This window comes from Candida albicans, chromosome 3 (genome assembly GCF_000182965.3).
Source record: "Candida albicans SC5314 chromosome 3, complete sequence".
In the NCBI taxonomy this organism is placed as follows: domain Eukaryota; kingdom Fungi; phylum Ascomycota; class Pichiomycetes; order Serinales; family Debaryomycetaceae; genus Candida; species Candida albicans.
The window spans coordinates 1242812-1269126 of record NC_032091.1 but is presented as its reverse complement, the minus strand read 5'-3'; the positions used below and the strand labels follow the sequence as shown (position 1 = coordinate 1269126).

The 26315-nt window shown below is 32.8% G+C and overlaps 11 protein-coding genes across 11 annotated transcripts; 3 read left to right on the top strand and 8 right to left on the bottom strand. All coding sequences in view use genetic code 12, as the record gives it.

Moving 5' to 3' along the window:
• Positions 1-1888: 1888 nt before the first annotated feature.
• Positions 1889-3076, top strand: CAALFM_C305660CA (uncharacterized protein; the record flags this gene model as incomplete). Its single annotated transcript, XM_709614.1, has 1 exon — positions 1889-3076. One exon carries the CDS (start codon positions 1889-1891, stop codon positions 3074-3076), a length of 1188 nt encoding a protein of 395 aa, XP_714707.1.
• Positions 3077-3919: 843 nt separating this feature from the next.
• Positions 3920-5407, bottom strand: YCK2 (serine/threonine protein kinase; the record flags this gene model as incomplete). The annotated part of the gene is made up of 1 exon (XM_709613.1): positions 3920-5407. The coding sequence occupies one exon, from the start codon at positions 5405-5407 to the stop codon at positions 3920-3922; it is 1488 nt and encodes a 495-aa protein (XP_714706.1).
• Positions 5408-7628: 2221 nt separating this feature from the next.
• Positions 7629-8906, bottom strand: CAALFM_C305640WA (uncharacterized protein; the record flags this gene model as incomplete). Its single annotated transcript, XM_709612.1, has 1 exon — positions 7629-8906. One exon carries the CDS (start codon positions 8904-8906, stop codon positions 7629-7631), a length of 1278 nt encoding a protein of 425 aa, XP_714705.1.
• A 470-nt stretch (positions 8907-9376) lies between these two features.
• GTT1 (Gtt1p) lies at positions 9377-10180 on the bottom strand (the record flags this gene model as incomplete). The annotated part of the gene is made up of 1 exon (XM_709611.1): positions 9377-10180. The coding sequence occupies one exon, from the start codon at positions 10178-10180 to the stop codon at positions 9377-9379; it is 804 nt and encodes a 267-aa protein (XP_714704.1).
• A 796-nt stretch (positions 10181-10976) lies between these two features.
• ATO5 (Ato5p) lies at positions 10977-11819 on the bottom strand (the record flags this gene model as incomplete). Its single annotated transcript, XM_709610.1, has 1 exon — positions 10977-11819. One exon carries the CDS (start codon positions 11817-11819, stop codon positions 10977-10979), a length of 843 nt encoding a protein of 280 aa, XP_714703.1.
• A 709-nt stretch (positions 11820-12528) lies between these two features.
• Positions 12529-14586, bottom strand: MNN14 (Mnn14p; the record flags this gene model as incomplete). The annotated part of the gene is made up of 1 exon (XM_709609.1): positions 12529-14586. One exon carries the CDS (start codon positions 14584-14586, stop codon positions 12529-12531), a length of 2058 nt encoding a protein of 685 aa, XP_714702.1.
• Positions 14587-15284: 698 nt separating this feature from the next.
• ATO6 (Ato6p) lies at positions 15285-16130 on the bottom strand (the record flags this gene model as incomplete). Its single annotated transcript, XM_709608.1, has 1 exon — positions 15285-16130. One exon carries the CDS (start codon positions 16128-16130, stop codon positions 15285-15287), a length of 846 nt encoding a protein of 281 aa, XP_714701.1.
• Positions 16131-17438: 1308 nt separating this feature from the next.
• Positions 17439-18548, top strand: BAT22 (Bat22p; the record flags this gene model as incomplete). The annotated part of the gene is made up of 1 exon (XM_709607.1): positions 17439-18548. The coding sequence occupies one exon, from the start codon at positions 17439-17441 to the stop codon at positions 18546-18548; it is 1110 nt and encodes a 369-aa protein (XP_714700.1).
• A 2032-nt stretch (positions 18549-20580) lies between these two features.
• Positions 20581-22347, top strand: GAP2 (amino acid permease; the record flags this gene model as incomplete). The annotated part of the gene is made up of 1 exon (XM_709606.1): positions 20581-22347. One exon carries the CDS (start codon positions 20581-20583, stop codon positions 22345-22347), a length of 1767 nt encoding a protein of 588 aa, XP_714699.1.
• Positions 22348-22587: 240 nt separating this feature from the next.
• QDR2 (Qdr2p) lies at positions 22588-24102 on the bottom strand (the record flags this gene model as incomplete). The annotated part of the gene is made up of 1 exon (XM_709605.1): positions 22588-24102. The coding sequence occupies one exon, from the start codon at positions 24100-24102 to the stop codon at positions 22588-22590; it is 1515 nt and encodes a 504-aa protein (XP_714698.1).
• A 1274-nt stretch (positions 24103-25376) lies between these two features.
• PRE3 (proteasome core particle subunit beta 1) lies at positions 25377-26021 on the bottom strand (the record flags this gene model as incomplete). The annotated part of the gene is made up of 1 exon (XM_709604.1): positions 25377-26021. One exon carries the CDS (start codon positions 26019-26021, stop codon positions 25377-25379), a length of 645 nt encoding a protein of 214 aa, XP_714697.1.
• Positions 26022-26315: the final 294 nt, after the last annotated feature.

Below are 26315 nucleotides of genomic sequence, written 5' to 3'. Positions count from 1 at the left end.
AACAAAACTTTCCAATTTTACCAACCAAATTGGCTAAAGGAAATACAAATGGAGCACCTCAAAGATAACGTAGCTCGGACAAAACTATTTCTCTGGAAAAAGGCAAAGACTCCAGAAAAGGTGGTTACTCCACGTGAACAAACTCAAAGTTATACAGTACAGGACTCAACACCTGTGACAATTACGGGTCACAGGGAGGCTCCAACAACACCTCGTGCTGCTAATACAACAGCAAGAAAAACAATGACTACCGATGTCCTGGAAATGGATACCAGTAAACACACTATCTCCTCGAATGATGAAGCGTCTCCGAGGAAGAAAACTAATTCCACAGGTCAGCCGCGCAGTCCTATCAAGGACCCAGGGCTAAACCTATCACCAAACCTTTAGTAGAATGATAAATTCTACAATTTTTGTTTTTTTTGTTTGTCGACTTTTTGCTTGATTGCTTTTTTGTTGGATTTGATCATATTCACACGACTTCTATTTTTTTGTACAAATTCAACTATAGTAGCTTGTAGTTAGTTAGTTAGTTTATTAATTGATTGTAAGTTAATGTACAGCTTTTCACAATGATTTCTTCATTATAACTGTCTCTAACCTATCTTGTTTGAAATATTTAAAGCAACAAGAGTACTTTCTTAAGTTATAAGTAACACAGAACATAACTATCTCACTGTTGTGGTGATGGGAGGCGGGGGGGGGGGGGGGGGGGGGGAGAGGAGGTTTTTCGCAACAATTACACAAATACAGTAAAAACTGGGGGATATAATCAAACAGATACATACTTTATATGTTAATCATTTCCATCTCTAACCGTTTTAGGTATAAAGTTTACATAACTTGATTGATTGAAGTGCTGTTGGTTTAGATTTTCTAGAAAGGGTGGGTGAAATCCATTGAGATAACTACAACAATCAACACATTTTGATGCCTGTAATTACTCAATTTGGGATCAAAATACATAGACGTGATTTCACCTAAAGATAGGCATCTGTTGTGAATGTTTGATAAGATGTTTTGCTGTTAGAAGGAGAGGCGTATTAATGGTATCTAATTGATAACAATGAATTTATAGATAAGAGAAATCAGAAGGACGGATCATGATCCCCGGAAAATCTATGTGCTTATTTACCGTTAATGCATACTTTTGGAGTGACTCTTTTTAGGAATGATATTGCTTCAGTCAATAAAAAGTGATCTGATACGTTATGAAGTAATGAGTAGTATTTGGTTACTTCACTCAATGTCTTACGGTTTATCTCATTGCTAAGAATCACTTTTGTTGATACATTGAGATAGATCAACAATATATGATTTCATATACTTTTACCAGTAACATCACAACCTACTAATCAAAAAACTGTGTTTTTTTTTTATCTTTACAGGAACTATCTAAGATAGGAGGCTTTATAGTAGGGGTATTTTTTTTAATAATTTTGAAGATAATAAGTAGAATCTATAGATAAGATAACCACAAAAAAACAAAAATACTAAACTTTCATCTATGATTGATAATATTGCGCAGTTGCGAATTTTTGAAATTGCTAAACATATCCTCCCTTGTTTCTTCTTTTTCTAATCTTTTGCAGTTAAAAGTTTAAACAAAACACAATATACATCTACACATACATATGTATACACATTTTATATGGATCTAAACACTTAAATTGGTAAAAATAATAATAATCCTACTTATCATTCTTACATGATGTTGTTGATTTGGGAAGGGAGGTGGTCTTATCTATCAATTCTAGAATTTTTTTAAAAACCCACATTAATTACTTTACTTTCTATAAATACTGATCTTTTTCCAACTCCCGCTCCCTCGTCCATGATCAGCATCTTCTCATTATTCAAATATTTCATTTAGTTATATTTTACAATTATGGCCACAATTGATGTAGAACAAGCCATTTTAGATGGCAACACTCATAAATCAATTCCTTTATCAGTTTACGAATCATCATTAGCACCAACTTATCAATCATCATTATCCTCATTATCCTCATCAATAATTAATTCATTTTCATTGAAATCACCAATCGAATTTGATCCATTAATTCATTTAACTTATTACGCTAATGGTTCTCGAGCACAAAAATTATATGATCAAACTCGAAGATTGACATTGGAACAATTAGGTTTAAATCATAAACAACAACAATCTCAACAAATTAGTGATATTGGAGTGAGTGATCCATTTCAATTATTTACTGATGAAGCCATCACCATTATGAGACAAGAAGTTTTACAACGAGATACATTTATGAAATATGCTCGATATTCATATAATTCAACTTCAGGAATGGATTGTGTTGTTCGAGGATTTGTTAAAGATGGTGATGAAATTAATTGTCCATTCACGTATCAAGCTTGGACTCATTGTAAAACTATGGAATTAGTTAGTAAAATGGCCGGAGTTGAATTAGAAATTGTTATGGATTATGAAATTGCTCATACTAATATATCTATGAAACTGAATGATATGGTTGAAGAAGAAAGAATTAAACATCAACGACAATTAATTGATCAAGAATCGGCTACTTCTACTACTACTAATGGTGGTGATGATATTCCGGCAGTTGTAGGATGGCATTATGATAGTTATCCATTTGTTTGTGTTTTGATGCTTTCTGACACTACAAATATGATTGGTGGTGAAACTTCTTTACGCATGGGTAGTGGTCATAATGGTAAAGTGGCTATTGTTCCAAGTCCAACAAAAGGTTCAGCAAATGTTTTACAAGGAAGATTGATTGAACATATTGCTCCTTCACCCGTGGGGATGAGTGAAAGAATTACCATGGTTACTTCTTATAGAGCTAAATCTCCCATGATGAAAGATACTAGTGTTTTATCTACTGTTAAACCCGAAGTTAATTATGGATCTCGTTATAATCAATTTTATGGAGAATGGATTGATTATAGAATTAAATTAATGCAAAAAAAATTGGATTTAATTAATTTAAATACTAAATGTGATGCAAATTCTGGGAAATTTAATAAACAGAAAACTATTGAGGCATTAAAAGAAGTTGAAGAATATTTGTTGAAAACTTATTCTGAAATGTGAATGTGTTGATATTGTTATTGGTTTTGTTATTCTATTCTTCATACATTGATGAAAGTAAACTGGTTTTATATTTCTATTGTATGTAAGTTTTTATTAATATGTGTTGTTTATGTTTAATTATATGTTTTGTATAAGTTTCTTCATTTACCTTTAGTAATGTAATTAACTATTTTTCATAGCTCAATATCTACTCTCTACAATGGTAATCTATTGCTCATAGCTAAACTCTTTAATGGAATTGATACTTATATATATATGTATGTAAAAATGTAAAAATGACTATAAATGTAAGTTTCGACAAATATTATAGAAAACATTTTTAAAAAAAAGAAAGGAATGGAAAATGAAAATTGAAAACTGAAAATTGAAAACTAAAAAACATGAATTATAAAATTAATTAAAACTTTGTGGGAAATTATGAAAAAAAACAAAAAAGAAGCATCAAATTGCAATTAGACCCTTTTCTTCCTTTCTTTCTTTGGAAATCCAAATTTATCATATCTTTGTATATCAAAAAAAACTTAACAAAAACACATAAAAATAGTAGCAAAATTCCAGTGCTAATTAGTCTGTTAGTTAGTTAGTTAGTTAGGTAATTGGTTGTAGAATTTATTGTTAATGGAGAATATAATAATAATAAATGACAAATATTTGTATTGAATTAATTAGAATCATTAATATGTAAAACAACAAAATAAAAGACAATAAAGTAAAATAAAAAAACCAATTATAACAACCAAATCAATTAAATGAACCAGAATTCAAAGTAAATGGAGAACCAAACAAAAGAAAAAAAAAACAATAAGATTATATTATATTATTTTATATTATGATATCATACAACTAATGACAACACAATTTAGACCAGAACCCTTTGTTTTCTTCTTCTTCGGCAACCATTTGTTGTTGTTGATATTGATCTGGTCGTGAACTGTATCCTTCATGTTTTCCTCCATGCTGATCACCTAAATTATTATTCAAAAGTTCATGATGTCCATTACCACTTTGTATTGCTGATTGTGATTCTTGTTTAATTGGTGGTAATGGTCGATTAACCAAATGCTGTAATTTTTGTTGATGTAACTGGGCTGCAGATAGTGGTTGATGTTGTTGCAGTTGTTGTTGTTGTTGTGCCTGTTGTGCTTGTTGTAATTGTTGTAATTGTTGTGCTTGAGCTTGAGCTTGTAATTGTTGTTGTTGTACTTGTTGCAGTTGTTGATGTTGTCTTGTTCTTCTTTGATCACGATGTCTTCTTTCACGTTCATTTGGTGGATTAGGATGTCCATAACCGTGCAAGTTGGGTTTTTTATTAATTGTAGCATCCCAACCTCTACCACCATTAAGATGCATCCAATCCATATCTCCATCACAAGCTTGACCCAAATCATCCAACACTGACAATAATAACATTCTATATTCTTCATATGGAGGTTCAGCATCAAATGGTAATGATCTAACTGAATCTAAATATTCAGCAAATTGTTGAGGTAAGCCATCACATAATGTAACTGCTGGTGTAGTTCTCTTTTTATCACCAATTTTCTCATACTTTTGTTTATTGGTGGGAGCTTTTAAACCTTGCCAAGGTAATTGGCCTCTAAGGAAATAAAAAAATACATGACCCAATGCTTCTAAATCATCTCTTCTTGATTGTTCTCTTCCTAAATGAGTGTTAATACTCATATATCTAGCTGTCCCACTCAAAGATTTCTTCTCTCTATATGGAATATGTTGCTTTGTTCTTGGATCACGATATTGCTTGGCCATACCAAAATCAATCAAATGAACATTATTTTCATCAGTAGCACCTCTTCTTCCAATTAAAAAATTGTCGGGTTTGATATCTCTATAGATTAAATCATGACGATGAACTTCTTCTACTAAAGTCAACATTTGTATAGCAACTTGTACCACGGTTTTAACACTAAATCTTCTACCACACCAATCAAATAAATCTTCTAAAGAAGGACCCAATAAATCAATGACTAAAATATTATGTAATCCTTCTTGACCAAAATAATATGCATTAGGAATTCCGTCACATCCTTGTAAATGTTTATAAGTTCTATATTCATCTCGTAATTGAGGAGCTTCAGTCTTTCTAGGTTCAAATTTTATGGCCACGGGTACTCCATTTATTATATTAGTACCTTCAAAAATGACACCAAAAGAACCTTCACCAATTTTTTTCCCAATCTTGTAGTGAAGTCCAACCACGGATGAATTATTGCTACCGTTACCGTTTGAAGATGAAGTTGAATGATTCATTTGCTTTGTAGGAATATTATTATGAGATGCTTGAGCAGCCGCCAAAGCAGGGTTTGTTGTCATGTCTCAACGAAGGAGAAGGAGAAGGAGAAGGAGAAAAGAAAAGAAAAGAAAAGAAGGAGGAGGAGGAAGAGAGTGGAAGATCAGTTTGAGGTTTTTATTTTTTTTTGTATTTTCAAAGAAATTGGTCAAAGTAAGAGAGAGAGACAGAGAGAGGGCGGGAAAAAAAAAAAAGACGAAGAAAAAAAATACAGTGAAGTGAGTGAAGTGAATGAGTGAGTGAGTATCCAATACAAACAAATAATATATGCTGCTCTTTCTTTCTTTCTCTCTTACTATTTTTTTTAATGCTGGTTTGATTCTCTCTCTGTTTAATTTGAGTTCAATTTCGTTCCCACATTTAATAACTCGCCTTATTATTTTTTTTTTTTTTTCTATTCCACTTTACAACAATTTCTCTCTTACGAAATCAAACGATATTTATGTATCTATGTAGTTTTTTTTTTTTTTTTCTTTACTTTACTTTACTTTTATTTGCCTGTTGGGATTAGCCAAGTAGCATTGATCATTAGTATCATTTTGTTATTGATTGAATATTATTTAAATAATAATAGAATAGAATAAATTTGTTGCTCAAGGAATAAAGTACTAGAAAATGGAATTTTAAAGAGGAGGGAGGGTGATTCTTAATATAAAATTCTCTCAAAAGTAGTGTAATTGTTAATAATTATTGTTGCTCACATTCTTTCTTTCTTTTTTTGTCTTGTGTTGTTGATGATGATGATTTGTTCGATTTCTTTTTTTTTTTTAATTGATCGGAATTTTTCTTTTTTTGTGTGTGATTAATTAACTGAGTAGGGTTGAATGGGTGACTGGGTAAATATATTTCCATTTCCATTTCCCTTTCATTTGATTTATGCATTTAATATCCACTCCTTTTTTTAGGGGAGTAGTTTTCAGGTTAATTACAAAATCAATTCTTTTCAATTTTCTTGGTTGATAATGTAAACCACCACCACCACCACCAATTATTTAGTCATTTCTATCTTTTCTTTGTTAGTTTAAAAATAGCAATAATAATAATACCACCGTTGTTTTGTAAATCGTTGATTGTATTTTGAGCCATATTTCATTTCATAATTTCTTTTTTTTTTTTAGTTGGACTGATTGTTGATCTTGACGAAAATTAGAAATAAACAATACTCAAACATACAAAGACCCTAATTATTTCATCAGCTTATATTGCTATTGCTATTGCTGCTACACTGAAGAATAATTTGTGACTCCTTTTTTCGTTTCAAGGGTCATTTAAACCACCACCTCCTCGAATAGTTTTATCTTTCTCTTTTGTATTGGGTGTTAATTTAGTGTGTGCCCCACTTTTCACCACCACCACCTCCTCCTCATCATCAATTGATCGTCGGTTTTTCACATTATTTTTTTTACTCTTTTTGAACGTAGTTGTTATTAGGGGTCCGTGGTAGGTGTATCGTAATACCATGGGAACTACTGTTTACGTCGTACCTGCAAATCCCAACCAACCCCCTAAATAAAAACATATACACCTAGGTGGTAGTTGTTATCTTTTGTATAGCAAGAATTGACAAATTGGTTATATATAGTTTCTTGACGCGGTTATTGTGTAGTGGTGAATATTTCCTTAGGGGTGGCTTTTATTGTTTTTTTTTATTTTTGTTTCATACTTAACCGACTGGCTAATATTTGAAACTCACAATGTAATTGTGTTTTTTTTGTTTCAAAAAGTTTGGCGTGTTAATTTCTACTCGACTATTGGCTAGTATTAAAAGGTTATGCTTCGGTAGAGCCAATTGTTCTTGTCTTGTTTCATAAATTGATCTCATTATAATTAATGTCAAGTTTGTTGTCGTAAAATCTATTGATCCTTGAATCAGACATTTTGGGTTGAAACATCTTCTATCAAAGTGATGTTTTATAGAAGTTTAGTTGAATAGACATATAAAGTAAGACGACTGATTTGAGCTATGTTTGTAATAGATATTTAATTTACATCTTTATTTGATATATTGCAAGTATCAATCATTCTATTACTTCAAATGTAAATTGAGTTGTCTGATTTTTTTTTTTTTTTTTTTTGAGTAAATTTTGCAACACAGCTAACCAAAAAATGTACAGAATACATATTCACATTTAATCATCTTTCAATAATATCAATTCATTTTATAAATTATCAATAAAACTACTCATAGAAACTATTTAAGCTGTGTTTTCAATTTGTGATAAACAGCTAGTGGCATAACATAGCTTAATCCAAAGACAAACCCAAAGATTCTCTTTGAGATTTTGAATTTGGATTATAATAACCAGTATCAGCTAATGAAGTGACTCTAGTACCATGTCTACCAATAATTGATTCTTCACTATGGACAACACTATGGTTACTAATTCTATTATCCCATAAGGCACTAACACCACGGTATTGTTTTGGTTGTTCATCTTGGTTGTTATTCTTTTTGACACTACCCAATTCCTTTTGCCATGACCATCTAACTTGAATATCTCTATTGGTTTCAATTATTGAAAATAAATAATTCAAAATCAAATCTGATTCTTCTGGTAATAATCCAACAATTCTAACTGTCATACCACGATTAACAAATAAATACTTCCAACCAGTTACCGGATGAGTTCTAACTATTGGATGTTCTCTTTCAACATATTTAGGACCTTTCAAAGGATCATTTCTATCCAAATATTGATGAGCAGATCTATAAATGGCAGTTTTACCATCTAAGAATCTTTGCAAACCCGGAGATAATTTATCATAAGCACCATAAGTAGAGCTCCATAAAGTTTCACCACCAATTCCCGGGATAGCATCAAGATGTAAATGAGTAATACCAGCAGTTTGTTTTTCATGAACTAAATCACTATGCCAAACCGAATTCCCCTTTTTAGATTGTTTAAAAGTCAAATTGATTGATCTTCTTTCTTTAGCATAATGTTGCCAAATAACCGTAACCCCATCAAATTCAGGGCCAACTCTTGCGGCTTGAGGATGAACTTCAACTTGACCCCAATAATGACCTAATTCAAGTTGTTTTTGTGGTGATAAATCTTGATCTTTGAAAAAAACTACTACTCTTTCAGCAATCAATAATGCCAATTCATCCTTTTGTTTATCAGTTAATTCACTCAATTGTAATCCAACAATTTCTGTACCAATATAAGGAGTTAAATGAATGATATCTTCAGCAGCTTCAAATAACAGTTTTTTTTCCGGGTCAGCATTTGTACCTCTTTCAATATAAGGATATTCTTCATCTCTAATAGCATAAGCTTCATCTAAAAATTTTGGGATTTTAGTATTTTGTGGAATATAAGGATATCCTTGAGAAATATCAATACCATATTTGGTAAATCTTTGTTTCGTGGTTTCAGGCAATTTTTCACCCCAATTAGGATCAAATCCAGTAATAACTGCTGATTTATTATTGGAATGACCAATTGGGTTTAAAGAAGCTAATTTTTTGATTGTTTCTTGTAATTCTTGTGGTTCTTGAGTCACTGCCGTTGGTGCCATATTTTTTGATTAATTTGAAGTTGTTAAAAGAGAATTAAAAAAAATAAAATAGTTGTCAGAATTTTTCAAAGATGAACGATAGCTATATTTATAAAACCGATTCTGACTTTTCTTTCTTGCTTATTAATCAAATCAAATAAAAATAAGGGGGGGGAGGAGGAGAAGGAAATAATTATGCAAGATTAATTAAGAGTGTGCCACAATAGGTGAAGTTTGATAACAGTTAAGTGATGAATTAAGTTGCAGCCACAATTGAGAAATCAATCTTTGAATTGGAGGATCCTTTTTTCTTTCCGTTCGTAAGGTGTATAAATGCAGAATTCACACAGTTGTGGACACCAACAAGAGGAAATAAGACATCTACATAGATAAAGTGGTTGTAATAAATTTCATTTATTAAAAACATTACTAATACAAATATAAAAGACAATCATGAGAGGGGGGGGTATAACATAAGCAGAGGTTTGACTTTATTTTTCTCTGCCATAATCAAATCGAGGATTCAATGCAATCAAATCTTCAACTTCTTCATTCATTAATTCAGTAATTTTTTTATAACTTAAATTATTTTTAATCATTCGACTCCAATTAAATAAATTGGGGAACATTTTTTTAATATTGACTTTATCACCCAATATTTCTTTAGTTCCTTCAAGATTATCGAAAACATTTTCATAGATTGGGAAACTTAAAATAACATCAGCTCCACTTAATTTGTCACCAACGAAAAACCCAGTTCCATTTTGTTCTAATCGATCTTCTAAATATTTCATATTCAAAAACCATTCATGTTTATAATAACCATTATTTATTGCTTTAGTCACTAATTTCACTACTGATTTCGTGGCAAACGGGGCAATATGTTTAGCTGAAGAATTAATTAATAATGCCATTTGTATATGTTGTAATGACCCTTCAGAATAATGTAAATAATAATCAACTTCCAATTGTTGATCAAGATTGGCAGGGTATAAAATATTTTGGCAATCATAGTATCTTAATAAATATTGAATTATAAATCCCAGCTCAGATATTTTAATTGGTGGTCTTCCATCTCCAAAAATAACTTCCAATACTGGTGCTTTACCTAATTGATGAGCATCAAATAATTGTAATGGACCACGCCAAGTTTCTGGATGTCTTAAATATATTTTCACTTCATAATCAAGATTAAGAAGATCTAATATCCAAAGTATTCTATGAGAACGTGAATCATCGAGCCAGTGTAAAATGAATCTATCTTCAAGTTGGTGGTTTGGTGTATCCATAGTCATAATATCAATGTTTTTATGTAAGTTGTTGGTGATTGCTTATTGCGAAGAAAATAAAAAAATAGAATTAAGGTTATATTGTTAGTAAAAGTTGTGTGTTGTTTGAACAGAGAAATATCAATTATTTATATATCAATCAATGTAAAGATCTACTCTTGTGTCAAGTGGGAACATTATTAACTTTTGTTTCCTAATATGTCAAAAGGGAAACATATCTGGAAAACCTTTTTTTGGGTAGGAGGTTGATTTTGCAAATTGATAACTCAATTAGGAAAGTTTTTTTTTTATCAGCTCCTCGATTTTGTGTAACATATGCATGTACCACAAATAGCCATTTATGGAACAACAAAAACACCAATAACACCCATGTATCCAAATTTGTTATTCGCTAAATTGCGTTTATATTACTATTCCAAAACATTACTGAAAGAGTCCAAAAAAAAAAAACTTACACTAAAACAGTAATCATTGGTGAACAAGGTAGTTGTATACATGTCTAAAATGTGGGGATCTAGCTAATTCAGGTAATTTTTACGATAACGATTATACAATTTCAGCCAATACTGTAGGTTGGAGAGACCAAATAGGAAAGTTCGATCATCAACCTTCACATAATCATAATTGATTCCCATAAAGTTAATTTATTGGGTGGCTTAAAAAAGCAGTACCCTAATCCTTGTCATTTCAATGAAATAAGGGGGGGAGAGGGGGGGGGGGCGATAAATTAATATTTAATACATTTGTGGCTTATAAAAAATGTTTCCAGAACAAGTTACAAACAAAAATATAACGTTATACTCTACTCTGATGGTTGATTTTCCGACTTTTTACGTTTAAACCAAAGTGAAAGATCTGGTAAGGGAATTTCTTTGGGAACCAAATATGAATTATGTGTGTTGGCCACACCAGCGAAAGCTTCAAACCAACCTGCAAATGTGTTAATAACTCCCATAATCCCACCAGCTATTTTGACCTTATCACTATCTAATAAAAAGCCAGCCGCTAAAAGAATAATAGTTAAATCTAATGTAAATAAAGCCCAGAAGAATGACAACGTAGATTTCATAACGCACAACACTAACATGGTAGTGAATATTGCCCAACCTACTGACATTAACCCAATACCTTGATTTAATTGTTCGGGATGTTCAGCATATGCTTCACCAATACCAAAAGCAGGAATAAAAATTGCTCCAAAACTTAACCAAAATGCACCATACGATGTGAAAACAATAAAAATAAATGTTCCTACTTGTGACCCAATGAAAAATCCCCATATTCCAGCTAAAAATTGAACTACTCCTCCCATGAATACAAATAACCCAACAGCAACATTAGGGACATGAATCCCCATAGCATGAGCAAAAAATAACCCTAATATGAAAATATTCATACTTGTGGCAACTAATCCAATAGCAGCAGGATTACCATAACTATGTTTAGGATATGGTGCAAGACCAGGATTGAAAGTACCTCCAAATGCTTGCATTAATTCATGTCGATAATATTTATGATCACCAATAACAACAAATTCATTACCATCACCAGTTATCGTACACGTTTTATATGGTTCAACATTTTCGATTTCACTACTAGCTTCAAGAGCTTTAATATCGGATGTAATTGATGCAGATGAAGACATTGTTTTGTATGTTTTGTTAACTTGGCTTTTAATAAAATTTGGGTAATAGGGAAATAGGGTCTTTTATTATCGGTAGATTGCTGGGTATTTATACACCCCGGCGAAGGTTTGTAGAATTCATTAGAAGATCTGTGAAAAAAAAAAATGGGGAACAATAAGGCTGTTCATCCATTGTATAGAAGCTCGTAACTGAATTTTGTCTGGGGTATACCATCTTCTGTTATGAAATCTTTATTGTTGGAATGTTCAAACTAAATTCGTATATTCGATTTAATTAGATTTCCTTAACTCTTCGCCCCCCGCCCCCTCGTATTAAAGTATGTTAGAGAGAGAAATAACGGAAATGTAATGCTACCATGTGCACTCTTATTTAATGGTTGTGATATACTCGGAAATACCGTAAAATATATACCCCCTCAAACCCCTCTAATTTCTTTCGGAAATATGCCGACAATGATATGATCCTACTTTTGAAACTTACTGGCTCAGTACACTTGAAAGAGTTGTACCTAATGTTGCAGTGCAAACAATGGCATAGTGAATTCTGTCATTGGTGAATTGAGCGGTCTCACTACAGACTTATTTCATGTATACCGAGTGCCCTAACAAACTAATATCAAATTAGAGGTGCCCTACTCTCAAATACATAAATTGTATTGCGTCTCTATAAATGTACACTCTGAACATTTTTTAGTTTTTCCTGTTAGCTCTATAAATAATTATATCCCCTCATCCATATCTCCCCAAGCTTTTTAAAATGTTCTATTTCCTCTGGTGAATAATTAATTACTAACCCTCTATCATTGGCCTGATCTCCATTTCCTATTGAACTGTATGCACACCACGTATACCCTGCACAATATGGTTCCATATGTTTCCAAGAAACAGAAGGTTCGTAGCCATCCCCTCCATTACTATTTGTGTTTTCCGGTGGGATAATTGCACTTTCAATAACCAAAGAACTTTGCCAAAACGTTTTAAATTTATCGATCGTGTCAAACTGAGAATATCTTTCTTTGTGAGAAAACTCATCTTCATAATTCACTTTCTCCAATTGATTACAAAATTGAAATCCCGAATTGAACCAAAGTAATGTATGATTATCTTCATCACTTATATGAGCAGGATGATTGGCACATATTTCTTGGGATTTAAAGGATGACGGTGGGTTTTCAAATGTTTTTACTCTTTCTTGATAAGTTGTTAATTGACCAATAGCTGCTGCTGGATGACTATTAAATTGATAATTTTCATCACCAATAATTGATAATGATAACCAAAACATTTCCTTATCACCATAAACTCTTTCACGTATTGGTTCAAAAAAATTCATATTTGCCATGATAAGTGGTTGAGAAAAATGGACTTTCCTATTGAGCAACACTAATCCACTTTCCATAACATGACTTATTTTCCTATCAAATAAAGGGATAGACATGGTTTTTTCGGTAATTTGGAGTAACCCAAATATTATTTCATCATATTGACTGTTCATTAGTTTTAAGAACATTTCTATGTCATGATCTGGTCGATATTCGGATGTGTTTCGATCTCTAAAGAATAGTGCTCCAGAATTTTTATATTTGGTTAATTGGAAAAACTTTTCTGGGTTTTCAATCAAAATTGCATCAGCATCAATGAAAATCATTTCTTCAAATGTATTAAACAAGATGGCCAAAATTTTATTCCCAAACTCATTAAATTTATGCAAATACTGTGGTTTTATGGCTGGTGTGACATTAACTAAAGTTATGTTTTGCTGTGGTAACCCGTCAAAATCTGATACACTTGCTTGGTGAAGCTGGGATTTGGATTCAGCTGATAAGTCATTGCTGGTGTAGATGATTTGAATTGGAAGTGTGTTTTTAAGGTATCTTAACAAATGAATAAGTCTTATACAATAGTCTATATGGGCATCAGCAATTGTCATTACTATCCCCTTGCCATTAAGATTGTTCTTTAAGGTATTTAAAAATGAGTTTTTGTTTGCTGCAAATTTGGTAGTTTGACCAGTTGCCAAACAATTATATTCAGGTGATTTTTGTGATAACCATGGGTACATTTGCTGCTCTGTGACTATTTGTTTCCCTGATAGAAAACTTGACCTTTTAAATGAAGTTTTCCAATTCAATCCATCAATTAATTCATGTTGTTTCTTGATAAATGACGTATTTCTGTCAATATAACATTGGTTGTAAATTTTTATGTGTGAGAAATAGTCATGTAATAATTGTAAGTCTGAGGCTATTCTAGATTTTGCTTTATCAAAGTTTTTCTTTATGGTATCCAAATCACTACTGGTTGCAACAAATTCATCATTATCACCTTTCAACCTCTTAATGGATTCATCTCTATATTCATCCCAATTCAAATAATCAAATCTATCAAACTTAAAATCATGATCAGGATCAACAATTAATTTATCATTTTTGACATTTTTGAAATATAGTTGGCATCGTTGTTCCAAATCAAAATTTTTCAAGATGGTGAATATGGCTGCGTTACGATCTTGGTTTTTGAAAAGATTCAGATACGTTTGTGAGCCTGAATGACCCAGAGTAGGTTTAAACTTGGGATAATTTGTGTCTATTAACATTTCAAACTCATGGGGGATACTTGATGTCAGTGATAATTCATTTTTTAGTATTAATCCAGAATTGGCTTGTGATTGCCAAATAAAATGCATAGATATCAAACTCCATACCACTAAAAAAATGGCTATCCATAGTTTTGATTTCGACTGATACGGTATTGATAACAAACCCATTGATATAGAGTATTAATTGATTTGGAATTTAAAAAAGAGATTGGATTCTGGTTATAGTTATTTATTTGATTTTATCAGTACTTCTTCATCCTTCATCCAAAAATAAAAATAAAAACATGAAAGAAAGAAAATTTCTTATTTTGAATATACTTTGTGATTCAAATTACTTTGTTACCATTTTACTTTTAATTATGGTAACTTTAACCCGTCATAACTAACTTTGTTTGAACAGTTGATGTCGTCGTCGTCGTCAGGTAATTGCAGTTTTTTCTGGTCAACTCTATTTTTATAATAATAAATATTACACAAAATCAAATTAAATGGATGTTTCATTTTTTTCTTTTTTGGCTTGATAGAAAATATTTCTTTTCTTTAATACGAGTAAATTACTGTTGCGTCATTATTATGAATAAGACAATATACAGCTTATTGGTATACTTTAATAACGGCTATATACTAAAGTTATGCAAAATTGTTCTTGAGTAATACAGTATTTATACTAGACAATTATAAACTTAACTGTATGGAAAGAAAGAAAGAAAGAAAGAAGAAGGGTCAGAGCAAGAGATGAGATATTTAAACACACAAAGATAAATCTTACAAATTGCAACGAGGATGACCGCAACTGCAACTTGAAAGTACAGAAAGTACACAATACTGAATCTTTAGGGTTATTGTAGCCGGGTTCCGTTTTTGAGTTAATTTGATGTTTTGCTGACAGCTTTTTTACGTTTAAGCCAGACTGAGAGATCTGGTAAAGGAATTTCTCTGGGAACCATGTAAGAGTTTTGTCTATTAGCTACCCCAGCAAAAGCTTCAAACCAATCAGCAAAAGCATTAATGACTCCCATAATCCCACCAGCCACTTTTACTTTGTCATTATCTGATAAGAACCCCGCTGCAAAGAGAATAATGGTTAAGTCATATGTGAGCAATGCCCAAAAGAACGATAAAGTGGACTTCACAACACACATAAGCAACATGGTGGTAAATATTGCCCACCCAATCAACATTAATCCTATAGCATGATTCAACTGTTCAGGGTCTTCTTCGTATGCTTGTATAATACCAAATGAAGGAATAAAGATAGCTCCAAAGCTTAACCAAAATGCACCATACGAAGTAAATACAGTTAAAACAAAAGTTCCTACTTGAGAACCAACAAAGAACCCCCAAATACCAGCTAATATTTCTACCAACCCTCCCATAAACATACATAACCCAATTCCAGCATTTGGAATATGAATACCCATTGCATGGGCAAAGAATAATCCAAAAATTAAAATATTCATTCCCGTTGAAACTAAACCAATAGCAGCAGGGTTTCCAAAACTATGTTTGGGATAAGGTGCAAGACCTGGATTGAACGTACCTCCAAATGCTTGCATCAATTCGTGGCGATAATATTTGTGGTCACCAATAACAACAAACTCGTTGCCTTCACCAGTTATTGTGCATGTTTTGTAAGGTAATACCACATTTTCAATTTCATCGGCTATTGGTACAGCTTTTAATTCAGAAGATATTGATTCTAAAGAAGACATTTGATTAATTTTGTTGGATTTGTAGTGGTAATTAAAGCTGGTATCTATATGGATAGATGGTTGGCCTTTTATAGCCGTGTATTATCTTCAAGGGATGAAAATGGGGTATCCAAGTATTGTATTTGGTAACACAGTCTCATTGTTATTTCTTAGGGGGTACTGACATATTTCTTCTTTCAAAAATGAAAGACAATCCTTTATTGACACATTGACAAGTAGCTGTCAATCAGTTTTAACTCAATTCTTCTTATCCCCTCGTTAAAAGTGGAGAAAATCGTTACGTACCCACTATTAATTGTTTGATATTTTGCAGCAATTTCGGAAGTTTCAATATTTTTGACATTTTTCTCCACTAATCATAATCGGAAATACAAGTAAATAGACAACCAAAAAGTATTGCAAGTATTGTTTGCATTCTGTCATTTTGAAAACGTTTGCTGCAAATACTTCCCAAAACGGAATTAAAAATAAAAATACCTCAAATTTGAAGAATAATAATGATTTGTGAGTGCACTTTGACTGGGTACCGACTAAAAGCTCAAATTATGAGCCGTTAATAGTGAAAATCATTCCAGTAAGTTCTATTTGATAAGGAAGGTGTTCAGTTCATTTATTCAAAACTTTTCTCCTAACCAATTGAATCAATTTTGGGGTTTCTCAAAACAATGTAATATCAAAAGATTGTGTTCATTTCGGAACAATGACCCAATTCTCTGGAAACAAAATCAAGCTATTCCACCTTATATATATGAGTCCAATTCGGAGCTATTCTTCTAGCATATATTTGAGCAACCCAGTATACTAGTTAACATCATTATAACTTGATATCCTACACTCCTTACAAGGTCGTGTCAATAATCATAATTAGTAAGAACAATCAGGTGGTGCGTCTATAGCCGGAATTTGCTCCCCATCGGCATAAAAATTGTTAGAACATGTTGCTTTATCGGTTGATTGGCAATGCAAACTGTGAGTAATAAGATGCCGGTACCGGTGTACTGTTTCTGACTCACTTGTATCTTTATCTCCATCTCTATTACAAAGAATAGCTTTCTAATTTATCTCTTATATTTCTAGTGTATTTTAACGTTCCTTGATTCTCGGTTTAATTTGAGTCATAGAAAAAAGGCAAAAAAGAAACAGGGAGAAAAAATTTTCGGGTTCTTGAAAAATATAAATTTCACTCAACATAACCGATCACTCTTGAATTATATTGTGTTTGATAAATTTTTTTTTTGTTTTCAGTGATCTATTAAAACACTTTCTTTTTGGTCATTTTAATATAATAATCAACAATCGTTAATACAAATGTCAGCTCCATTAGACGCCAGTAAATTGGAAATCACTAAAACTACCAAACCAAGTGAACCATTACCAAAAGAAGAATTGGTTTTCGGTAAATCATTCACTGACCATATCTTAGAAGTTGAATGGACTGCTGAAAAAGGATGGGGTGTTCCAACTATTAAACCATACCACAACTTTTCCCTTGATCCAGCCACCTGTGTTTTACATTATTCTTTTGAGTTATTTGAAGGTTTAAAGGCATACCGTGATAGCAATGGTAAAATCAGAACTTTTAGACCAGACAAAAATATGGAAAGAATGAATAGATCAGCTAAAAGAGCTGCATTACCTACATTTGATGGTGAAGAATTTATCAAATTAGTTGATCAATTTTTGTTGATTGAAGAAAGATTTGTTCCAACTGGTTACGGATATTCACTTTACTTGAGACCAACTTTAATTGGTACTTCAATTGGGTTAGGTGTCAGTGCACCAACTAAAGCATTATTATATCTTATTGCTTCACCTGTTGGTCCATATTTCAGTGGTGGTTTCAAACCAGTGTCTTTGGAAGCCACAGATTACGCCGTAAGAGCTTGGCCAAAAGGTGTTGGTTCTTATAAATTGGGTGCAAACTATGTGTCTTGTATTGAACCACAAATGGAAGCTGCCAAGAGAGGTCATTCCCAAAATTTGTGGTTATTTGGTGAAGAAGGTTATATTACTGAAGTGGGTGCTATGAATGTTTTTTTTGCATTCAAGAATGCCGATGGCACTAAAGAATTGGTGACTCCGCCATTGGATGGTATGATCTTGCCAGGTGTCACTCGTGATTCTACTTTAGAATTGGCTAAAAGCAAATTACCAAGTGATTGGACTGTCAATGAAAGAAAATTGACTATTCATGAAGTTAAAGAAAGAGCTGCTAAAGGTGAATTAGTTGAAGCTTTCGGTACTGGTACCGCTGCTATTGTTTCACCAATTGACAACATTGAATTCCAAGGCGAACAAATTAAGGTTCCAGTTTCTGCTGGTAGTTCCGGAGAAATAGCTTTGAAGATCAATGATTGGATAAAGGCTATTCAATATGGTGATGAAAGTTTTAAAAACTGGTCTAGAGTAGCCCAATAGATTATTTTTACAAACTCTTTTAACAAATTTTTTAAGAATTTTGCCCTGAAATAGATAAATATACATTAGTAAACGTTCTAAAAGAGACACTAGAGATAGCAATGAACTGGCATTCACTAGCCTCTGCCAAGAATTAGTTCGGAAAACTTAGTCTTGGCTAGGTGGATGGAATTTGTTTTCCACATGAAATCTCTTTTGCTTATTCTACCACTTGAATTTAGAAAATGTTTGAGGGTAAGGAGAAGAATACGCTGAGTAGTCTATATAACCTTCTCATAACAAATCTCTTGATTCTTCATTATCAAATGAACAACAAAAATGAACCTAGACTTCGTACTATTGCAATAATTTATTGACGTGTTTGTGGGGTAGAAAAAAAAAAGAATATTATGTTGTACCTTGGGAGCGGGCGGACATTTTGTGGTCGGACGGCGTTTTGACAAAAAAAAATATACGCCTGCATCGGGTACACCCAATAGATGAGAGGAAGGGATGTGGTAATCGAAAATCTGGGGTCATTTATTTCATTACTTAATAAAGTACCTGTGGCAAATGGGGTAATACTTTTGAGGATTGTCAATTAGCAATAAAACAACCAAATTGTATCCACTCCTTTGGAGAATGGGAAATCCTAAAATAAAGGTGAATCTATTATACGAAAATCTAAGCAACGTTCGGTCTGTTGTTTCGGCTGCGGACTCAAACGAGTATTTGAACCCGTTGAACTCTTATCAATACTTTTCAACAAAGATAAGGTACAAGTGAAAAAAAAAAAATCTTCAACAATTGATCGTAAATATGGTACGAAACACAAACTTATTGAATCTGCTGTGGCCACAGACGATATTATACTGTTAAGATTGGTTGTTGCGGCATTTTTAAAAAAACTAAAGATCTAATTTAGATAAGATAGTTCATGGTATTGTTTGTTAATGCTGCAACGCAAATATCGAGAATTGTTTATGTCTTGCATCTTCGGTCAACAGAAACGTTTATCAATTTGCTGATTTTGATTTAGATATCCTCTTCGTGTATAAATGCCATATCACGTATCTGCTTGTTGGTGTTTAAACAGACCCACATCTACTAAATGTCATCCCTTTAACGACAGATGATTTTTATGACTTTCTTTATCCTCAGCTGAGCTTGCTTGTGCTGATAAAGTGGTTTGATAGTGGCAAGCACGTTCTTATTTAGTTTATATTGTCACGCTATTATTCAAAAATGGTCAGATAAATTATCTCTGTGGATTATTATTGGTGTTCCGTCATTGCCTAGGTTTAGACACTGTCGGAACAACAAACAAAAGTGGTGGTCTCTTTCGTCACTTAACAGATTCTGCCGAGGAATATAGTATCTCTTTTTACAAGTATTAGACAATTGGACAAACACTTAAACAACTCATTTATTGTTTACGGTTGGAAATGAAATAAAGTGGGCGATCATCACTCTAGTCAAATTCTAATTTTATAATCTTTTGTTAGTAGCCACTCTTTCAACAAAACTCGTAACCTCCGATGGTATCGTATCCGTATGTAGAACAAAAAAATTATCCCAAAACAGTAAAGGGTATGATTGTTTTTTGTGTGATTATATAATAAATTAGACCTTAAAAAAGACCTAAAAGTTGTTATCAATAGTAATAAATAGATAGTTGATGTATATGTGTATCTTTTATATCGTGTTTGAGAAGAAAAAGAAAAAAGCTTACGGCGTTTTTACAAGTTTTGATTTTTCCAAGTCTTTTTTCTTATTGGTTTTGTGTTATTTCCCACAAATTAATCCACTGAGGACACAAAACCATTATTCTGATAAGCTATAGCATTGTATGCAGTACAATATTAATCAAGAGACAGTTTTCTATTGATACTTTATTGACTTAAGCCGTTTATATATAAACTCAACAACAATCCCCAAATCTCTAAATTCATTTTCTAATAAAAAAGAAATAGAAAAAGGATTTTCCATTTGTTTATTCAATTTGATTTATATTTTTCTTCTTTTTCTTCCCTTTTGTCCAAATTAATTAACAATGCCAGAAAAGGAATTAGATTACATTAGGTCCACAGATGCTGCTGGATCCACCGAAAAAGACGGTGGAATTTATATTGATGCCTTTGACAAACAAGATAACGCCCCACCAAAGAAAGGGTTTGCCAAATTCATTGATGGTTTCAGACGTGCTGATGCTGAAGAATTAGGTATTGATCCTAACTTGTCAGAAGCAGAAAAAATTGCCATTATGACTGCAAACTCCCCATTGACTCGTTCATTGAAAAATAGACATTTACAAATGATTGCTATTGGTGGTAGTATTGGTACTGGTCTTTTCGTTGGTTCGGGTTCTTCTTTACATACTGGGGGTCCAGCTGGGCTTTTGATTGCTTATATACTTATTGGAACTATGATTTATTGTACAGTTATGTCCCTTGGGGAATTGGCTGTTACTTTCCCTGTATCTGGTGCTTTTGTTACTTATAATAGTCGTTTTATTGATCCAAGTTGGGGGTTTGCCATGGCTTGGAATTATGCTATGCAATGGCTAGTGGTGTTGCCCTTGGAATTGGTTGCTGCAGCAATGACGGTGAAATATTGGGATGCCAAAACAAACCTGGCGGCGTTCGTGGTTATTTTCTATGTTTTGATTGTTGCTATTAACTTTTTTGGTGTCCGTGGTTACGGTGAAGCTGAATTTATATTTAGTGCCGTTAAAGTTTTGGCTGTTTTGGGTTTCATTATTTTGGGTATTGTATTGTGTGCTGGTGGTGGTCCACAAGGTGGTTATATTGGAGGTAAAAACTGGTATATTGAAGGTGCTCCATTCCCTAATGGTGCTAAAGGTGTCATAACGGTGTTTGTGAATGCTGCCTTTGCTTTCGCTGGTACTGAATTGTGTGGATTGGCTGCTGCTGAAACCGAAAACCCAAGAAAATCATTACCAAAAGCTTGTAAGCAAGTTTTCTGGAGAATCACTTTATTCTATGTCATCTGTTTGACTTTAGTTGGGTTATTGGTTCCATGGAATGATGAAAGATTATTGGGTAGTTCTTCTGCTGATGCTTCTGCTTCTCCATTCGTCATTTCAATTAGAAATGCTGGTATTAAAGGTTTACCATCAGTTATGAATGTTGTTATTATGATTGCTGTCTTATCTGTTGGTAACTCCTCTGTCTATGGTTCCTCAAGAACTTTGGCTGCTTTGGCTGCTTCCAACCAAGCTCCAAAAATATTTGGTTACATTGATAAACAAGGTAGACCGTTAGTTGGTATTATTGCCCAATTGCTTGTTGGTTTATTATGTTTCCTTGCTGCATCCGATAAACAAGGTGAAGTTTTCAATTGGTTGTTGGCCTTGTCTGGTTTGTCTTCTATTTTCACTTGGGGATCAATTAATGTTTGTTTGATTAGATTCAGAAGAGCATTGGCTGCTCAAGGTAGAGACACTGGTGAATTGGTTTTCACTTCTCAAGTTGGTGTTATTGGTGCTATTTGGGGTGCTTTTTTGAACACTGTTGTTCTTTGTTTACAATTCTGGATTGCTGTGTGGCCATTGCATTCTTCCCCAAGTGCTGAAGCTTTCTTCAGTGCTTACTTGACTGTTCCTGTTGTTATTGTTTTCTACGTTGGTCATAAACTCTGGACCAAGAATTGGCAAGTCTACATTTGTGCCAAGGATATTGATATCGATACTGGTAGAAGAGAATTGGACTTGGACTTGGTCAAACAAGAAGTTGCCGAAGAAAAGGCTTACATTGCTTCTTTGCCATTCTACAGAAGAGTCTACAATGCTTGGTGTTGATGAGAAAAACTGTATTGCATTTTACACATTCTTTTTCTTTTTTGTCTACTTTAATTCTTTTGCAAACTTTTATTCCTTTTGTACTAAATTATTATAATTATCAATCGTTTAATACTGAAATTTGTAGACTCCAGTATACTCTTTGTTAGCTAACACTTTTGTGTTTATCTTTCATAATCATGTCATTATCATTGAAATAAAAAAAAATGTACAAATTCTATAAAAGGGATAGCTCAAATACTATTGTTTGGGTGGGGATTTCGTGGTGGTTGGCCCACTATTACTAAACTTCTTTTTGGCATTATGTAAAACGTAAATCAATGCTAGATCAAATAAAATGCAAAACCCAGCAACGACAGTGTATGTTCCTCCAACATTCATTGCATTGATCATACTATCTAAAACCCCGGCTCCCAAAGCTGCTAACCAACATCTCATCAAATTAAGACAACTAGTAGATCCGCTTCCATTATTAGGATATAAATCAACCAACATGGTTGTGCAAATAGCTATAAAGACTGATGCAGAAAAGGATACTAAAATAGTAGAAATTATAATGGATATTATATGTCGTTTATATTGAATGCACCAACCAAATATCACCAATCCAATGATCATTAACAAGGCAGGAACAACACTTAGGGTTAATCGAGTAGCCACGATATTAAATTGTGGTCTTTCGTCCAATGGTAAACATTCAACTTCTTGGTCATATATTGTCTTTCTGTATCGGTAATACCAATCCAAAGATTTCCCTACTACCAAAGAACCAGCAATACAAGCAATCCCTTGAGGGAGATAAATCAAGCCTACATGCATGACACTGTAATGATACCTAGACTCTAACTCAGTAGACAATGAAGTCAAAACCATCGTCCATGCTGCAAAATGTATTCCCACAGGTAATAGTGTGCAAAAGACATTTTTTTGGAAAAAAATTTTCAAAGGACCTAATAAATCAAACCTAGTTGCCGGTACTATTGTAGTTATGTCATTATTCATTCTTTTCTTGAAATGTGGAAGGTAAATATATGGTGATTTGTTTAAAATGTTTTTAGGTACAACTGATCCATTTCCAACTAATTTCCTTGATGTTTCTGGTAATATAAAAATCGCCAATATAAATGTGACACCACCTCCAATAGTTAAAAATATAAATATTGATCTCCAACTATTGAATGAACTGATCAAAGCTGCACCCACCAATCCACCAATTCCATTGCCAACTAATTGTAAACCAGCAACTGCTCCAACCATACTTCCACGATTGGCTCTAGTACACACATCACCTGCTACACCTGAACTTATAGAAATGACTGCTGCTATCCCTGCAGCTTGAATGCATCGTAATACCGCTAGTAGCCAATAAACATTTGTTTGTGAAATGGCGACACAAGAGGCACAGAATACTATTATACTCGCTAGTATCACTGGTCTTCTGCCAAATGTGTCTGCTAAATTAGATGAGATTGTCGGAGCGATGCCTTGGAAAATCAAATATGCCACAACTGATATATTCATGATTGATGAACTTGTGTGGAAATATGATGTTAATGTAGGTAATGCTGGGAAATAAATTGGACTTGATATCGTACTCCAAAATCCAATTAATGAAAGAATTACTATCAATACTAATCTATCGTAGGAAGTGAATATTGAATAGGGAGTTTCTTCGTCATTTTCTTTTTCAATGTCTTCAACTTTTTTCAGTGTTACCTCAGTGGGTTCTGTGACTGATTGTGTTGTTGATAGCATTTAGATTGTTTATAATTATATGAAAAGTATATAAGATGTTATCATTGGCTAGATGTATAGATCTTTATTTGATGGGTTGTCGTTTTTTTTTTCTTTTCTTAAAAAGAAATTTGCATCTAATTTTTGACAGGAAATACTGATGACTTTAAATATGTTCGAGGAATGACAAGAGAAGAAGGAAAAAAAAAAATTTGCCGGTCGGACTTTTATTTTTCCTTTGCTCAGTCAACTTCTATAACTTTATTTTTTTGGCGGGTTTTCAAAGACCAATTAGGAAAAACCTTAATTATTGAAATAATATTCTTTTTCAATACGTCAGAGAATAGCTAATACATTGAAAATGACTCTTTTTTATCATTATCAAAGGTTGTTGATTTTTTACAAATTCTATCCTTATCTTTTTTACTTTTTAGTTTTGATTTTAAAGCAGAATTTCTTTTTCTATCCGTCTGCATTCTACCACGGATCGAGATTTTTGACGTCGTGAGTGAAATTTCGTCATTCAGACAGAGAACAACAATCAACTAAAAACAATAGAGATAAGTTTTATGAAAATGAGCCTCAATTAAACTTCATTTAAATCACAGCATGTTTAATTCAGCTTAATTATCTTTGTTATCATCTCTTTTACTAATCACATTAAGCCTATTTTGTGAATACTAGAGATCCTTTTATCCTTCATTCAAGCTAGTTTATATGACAATGAGTCGATTCCACTCCGCACGGCAAAACAAAGAGGTAAAACTACCGAACTAGGTATAAATATCGGAATTTTTTTTATTGTCAACTTCAATATAAAGAGTAATATTGTTATTATACTTTTTAGGGAGAGAATTGCTAAATGTACTACGCACTGATTTCTTTCAACGGCATCAATGTTAATATCTGAAAGATTCTCCTCTGTTGAAGTATTTATTAGTACCGAGGTCGAGAACATTGTGTAGGATTGGTAGTGTCTATTCAACCCCTGCGATATGAAGATGAAGAATTGATTAGGAATTCAATGGTTGCATGGCTGTACTAAACTCCCTGCTGTTAGTGCTCCAGGGATTGGTAGAAGCGTAGTTATTGATCATGGAACCCCACTACCCTCGATCCTACAAAACTGCAAAAAATCATTAAATGTTACATCCAAAAGTTAAAGAAAAAACAACCAAAGGGGGATGTTTATACTTAAAAACCTACTGCGCTCTCCATCGATAAAGCAGTATGGTCAATTAATTTTGAAAATAACTCAGATTATCTTATTCTATCTACCGAATATAAAAGCATTTTTATTCATGCAAATATACAACACGTCTTTCTACTCCATTTTTAGTCAAAATAACCATTCTAATAAGACCACCAGATGAACCATCCCATTTAATTGCTTGTGATAAAGCTGTCTTTACAAACTCAACACATTGTTCTTGTTCCATACTTGGTTTATAATTTTCATCACACCAACCATAAATATATGACGACCCTGAACCAGCAATGGCATAATTTTGTTTATGAATTGATCCACCTATTGGAATTGAATAAACTGATCCACCATTTTTTCTATCATAACCAGCACAAATGATTCCTGCAGTTAAATTATCTTTATTATTATAACAAATTTCTTGAAATACATTAGCAGCAATATTTGTTGTTGGAGTTTCACCAGGAGGCAATTGTGATGAATAAATTTGTAAATAATATTTCACCATATCAGCAACTGCTTGAGTATCTGCTGCTGATCCAGAACGACAACAATATATAGTATCATGAATTTGAGTTAATTTATCAGTGACTCGATTGGCAATATATGAACCGGTTGTAGTACGAGAATCGGCACCTAATATTACTCCATCTTTAAAAGTAACTGCCATAATTGAAGTACCTAAATTCACTTCCCCCTTTTTCAAATGATTGATGTCTACTGAAATACCGTTCATTGTTGATTATGCTATGTTTGATGATGTTAGGAAATTGTTGATTAAGGTGGTTTGCCACTAGTTTTTTTTTTCCTTCTTCTTCCTGTCGCTCTCTTCCTCAATAGATATTTTTTTTGGCCTCTTTCGCACTTAATTCTTTTTCTCCACACACACACGAAAAAGAATCTTTCACTTTGGGCAAGAACTTTACACGTGATTTGAAGCAGAGGAGGTGATCAAATGCAACAATTTGGAATTTTAGCAAAGAATTTAGACAATTTCCATTCAACAACAACAACAACAATAATATCAATT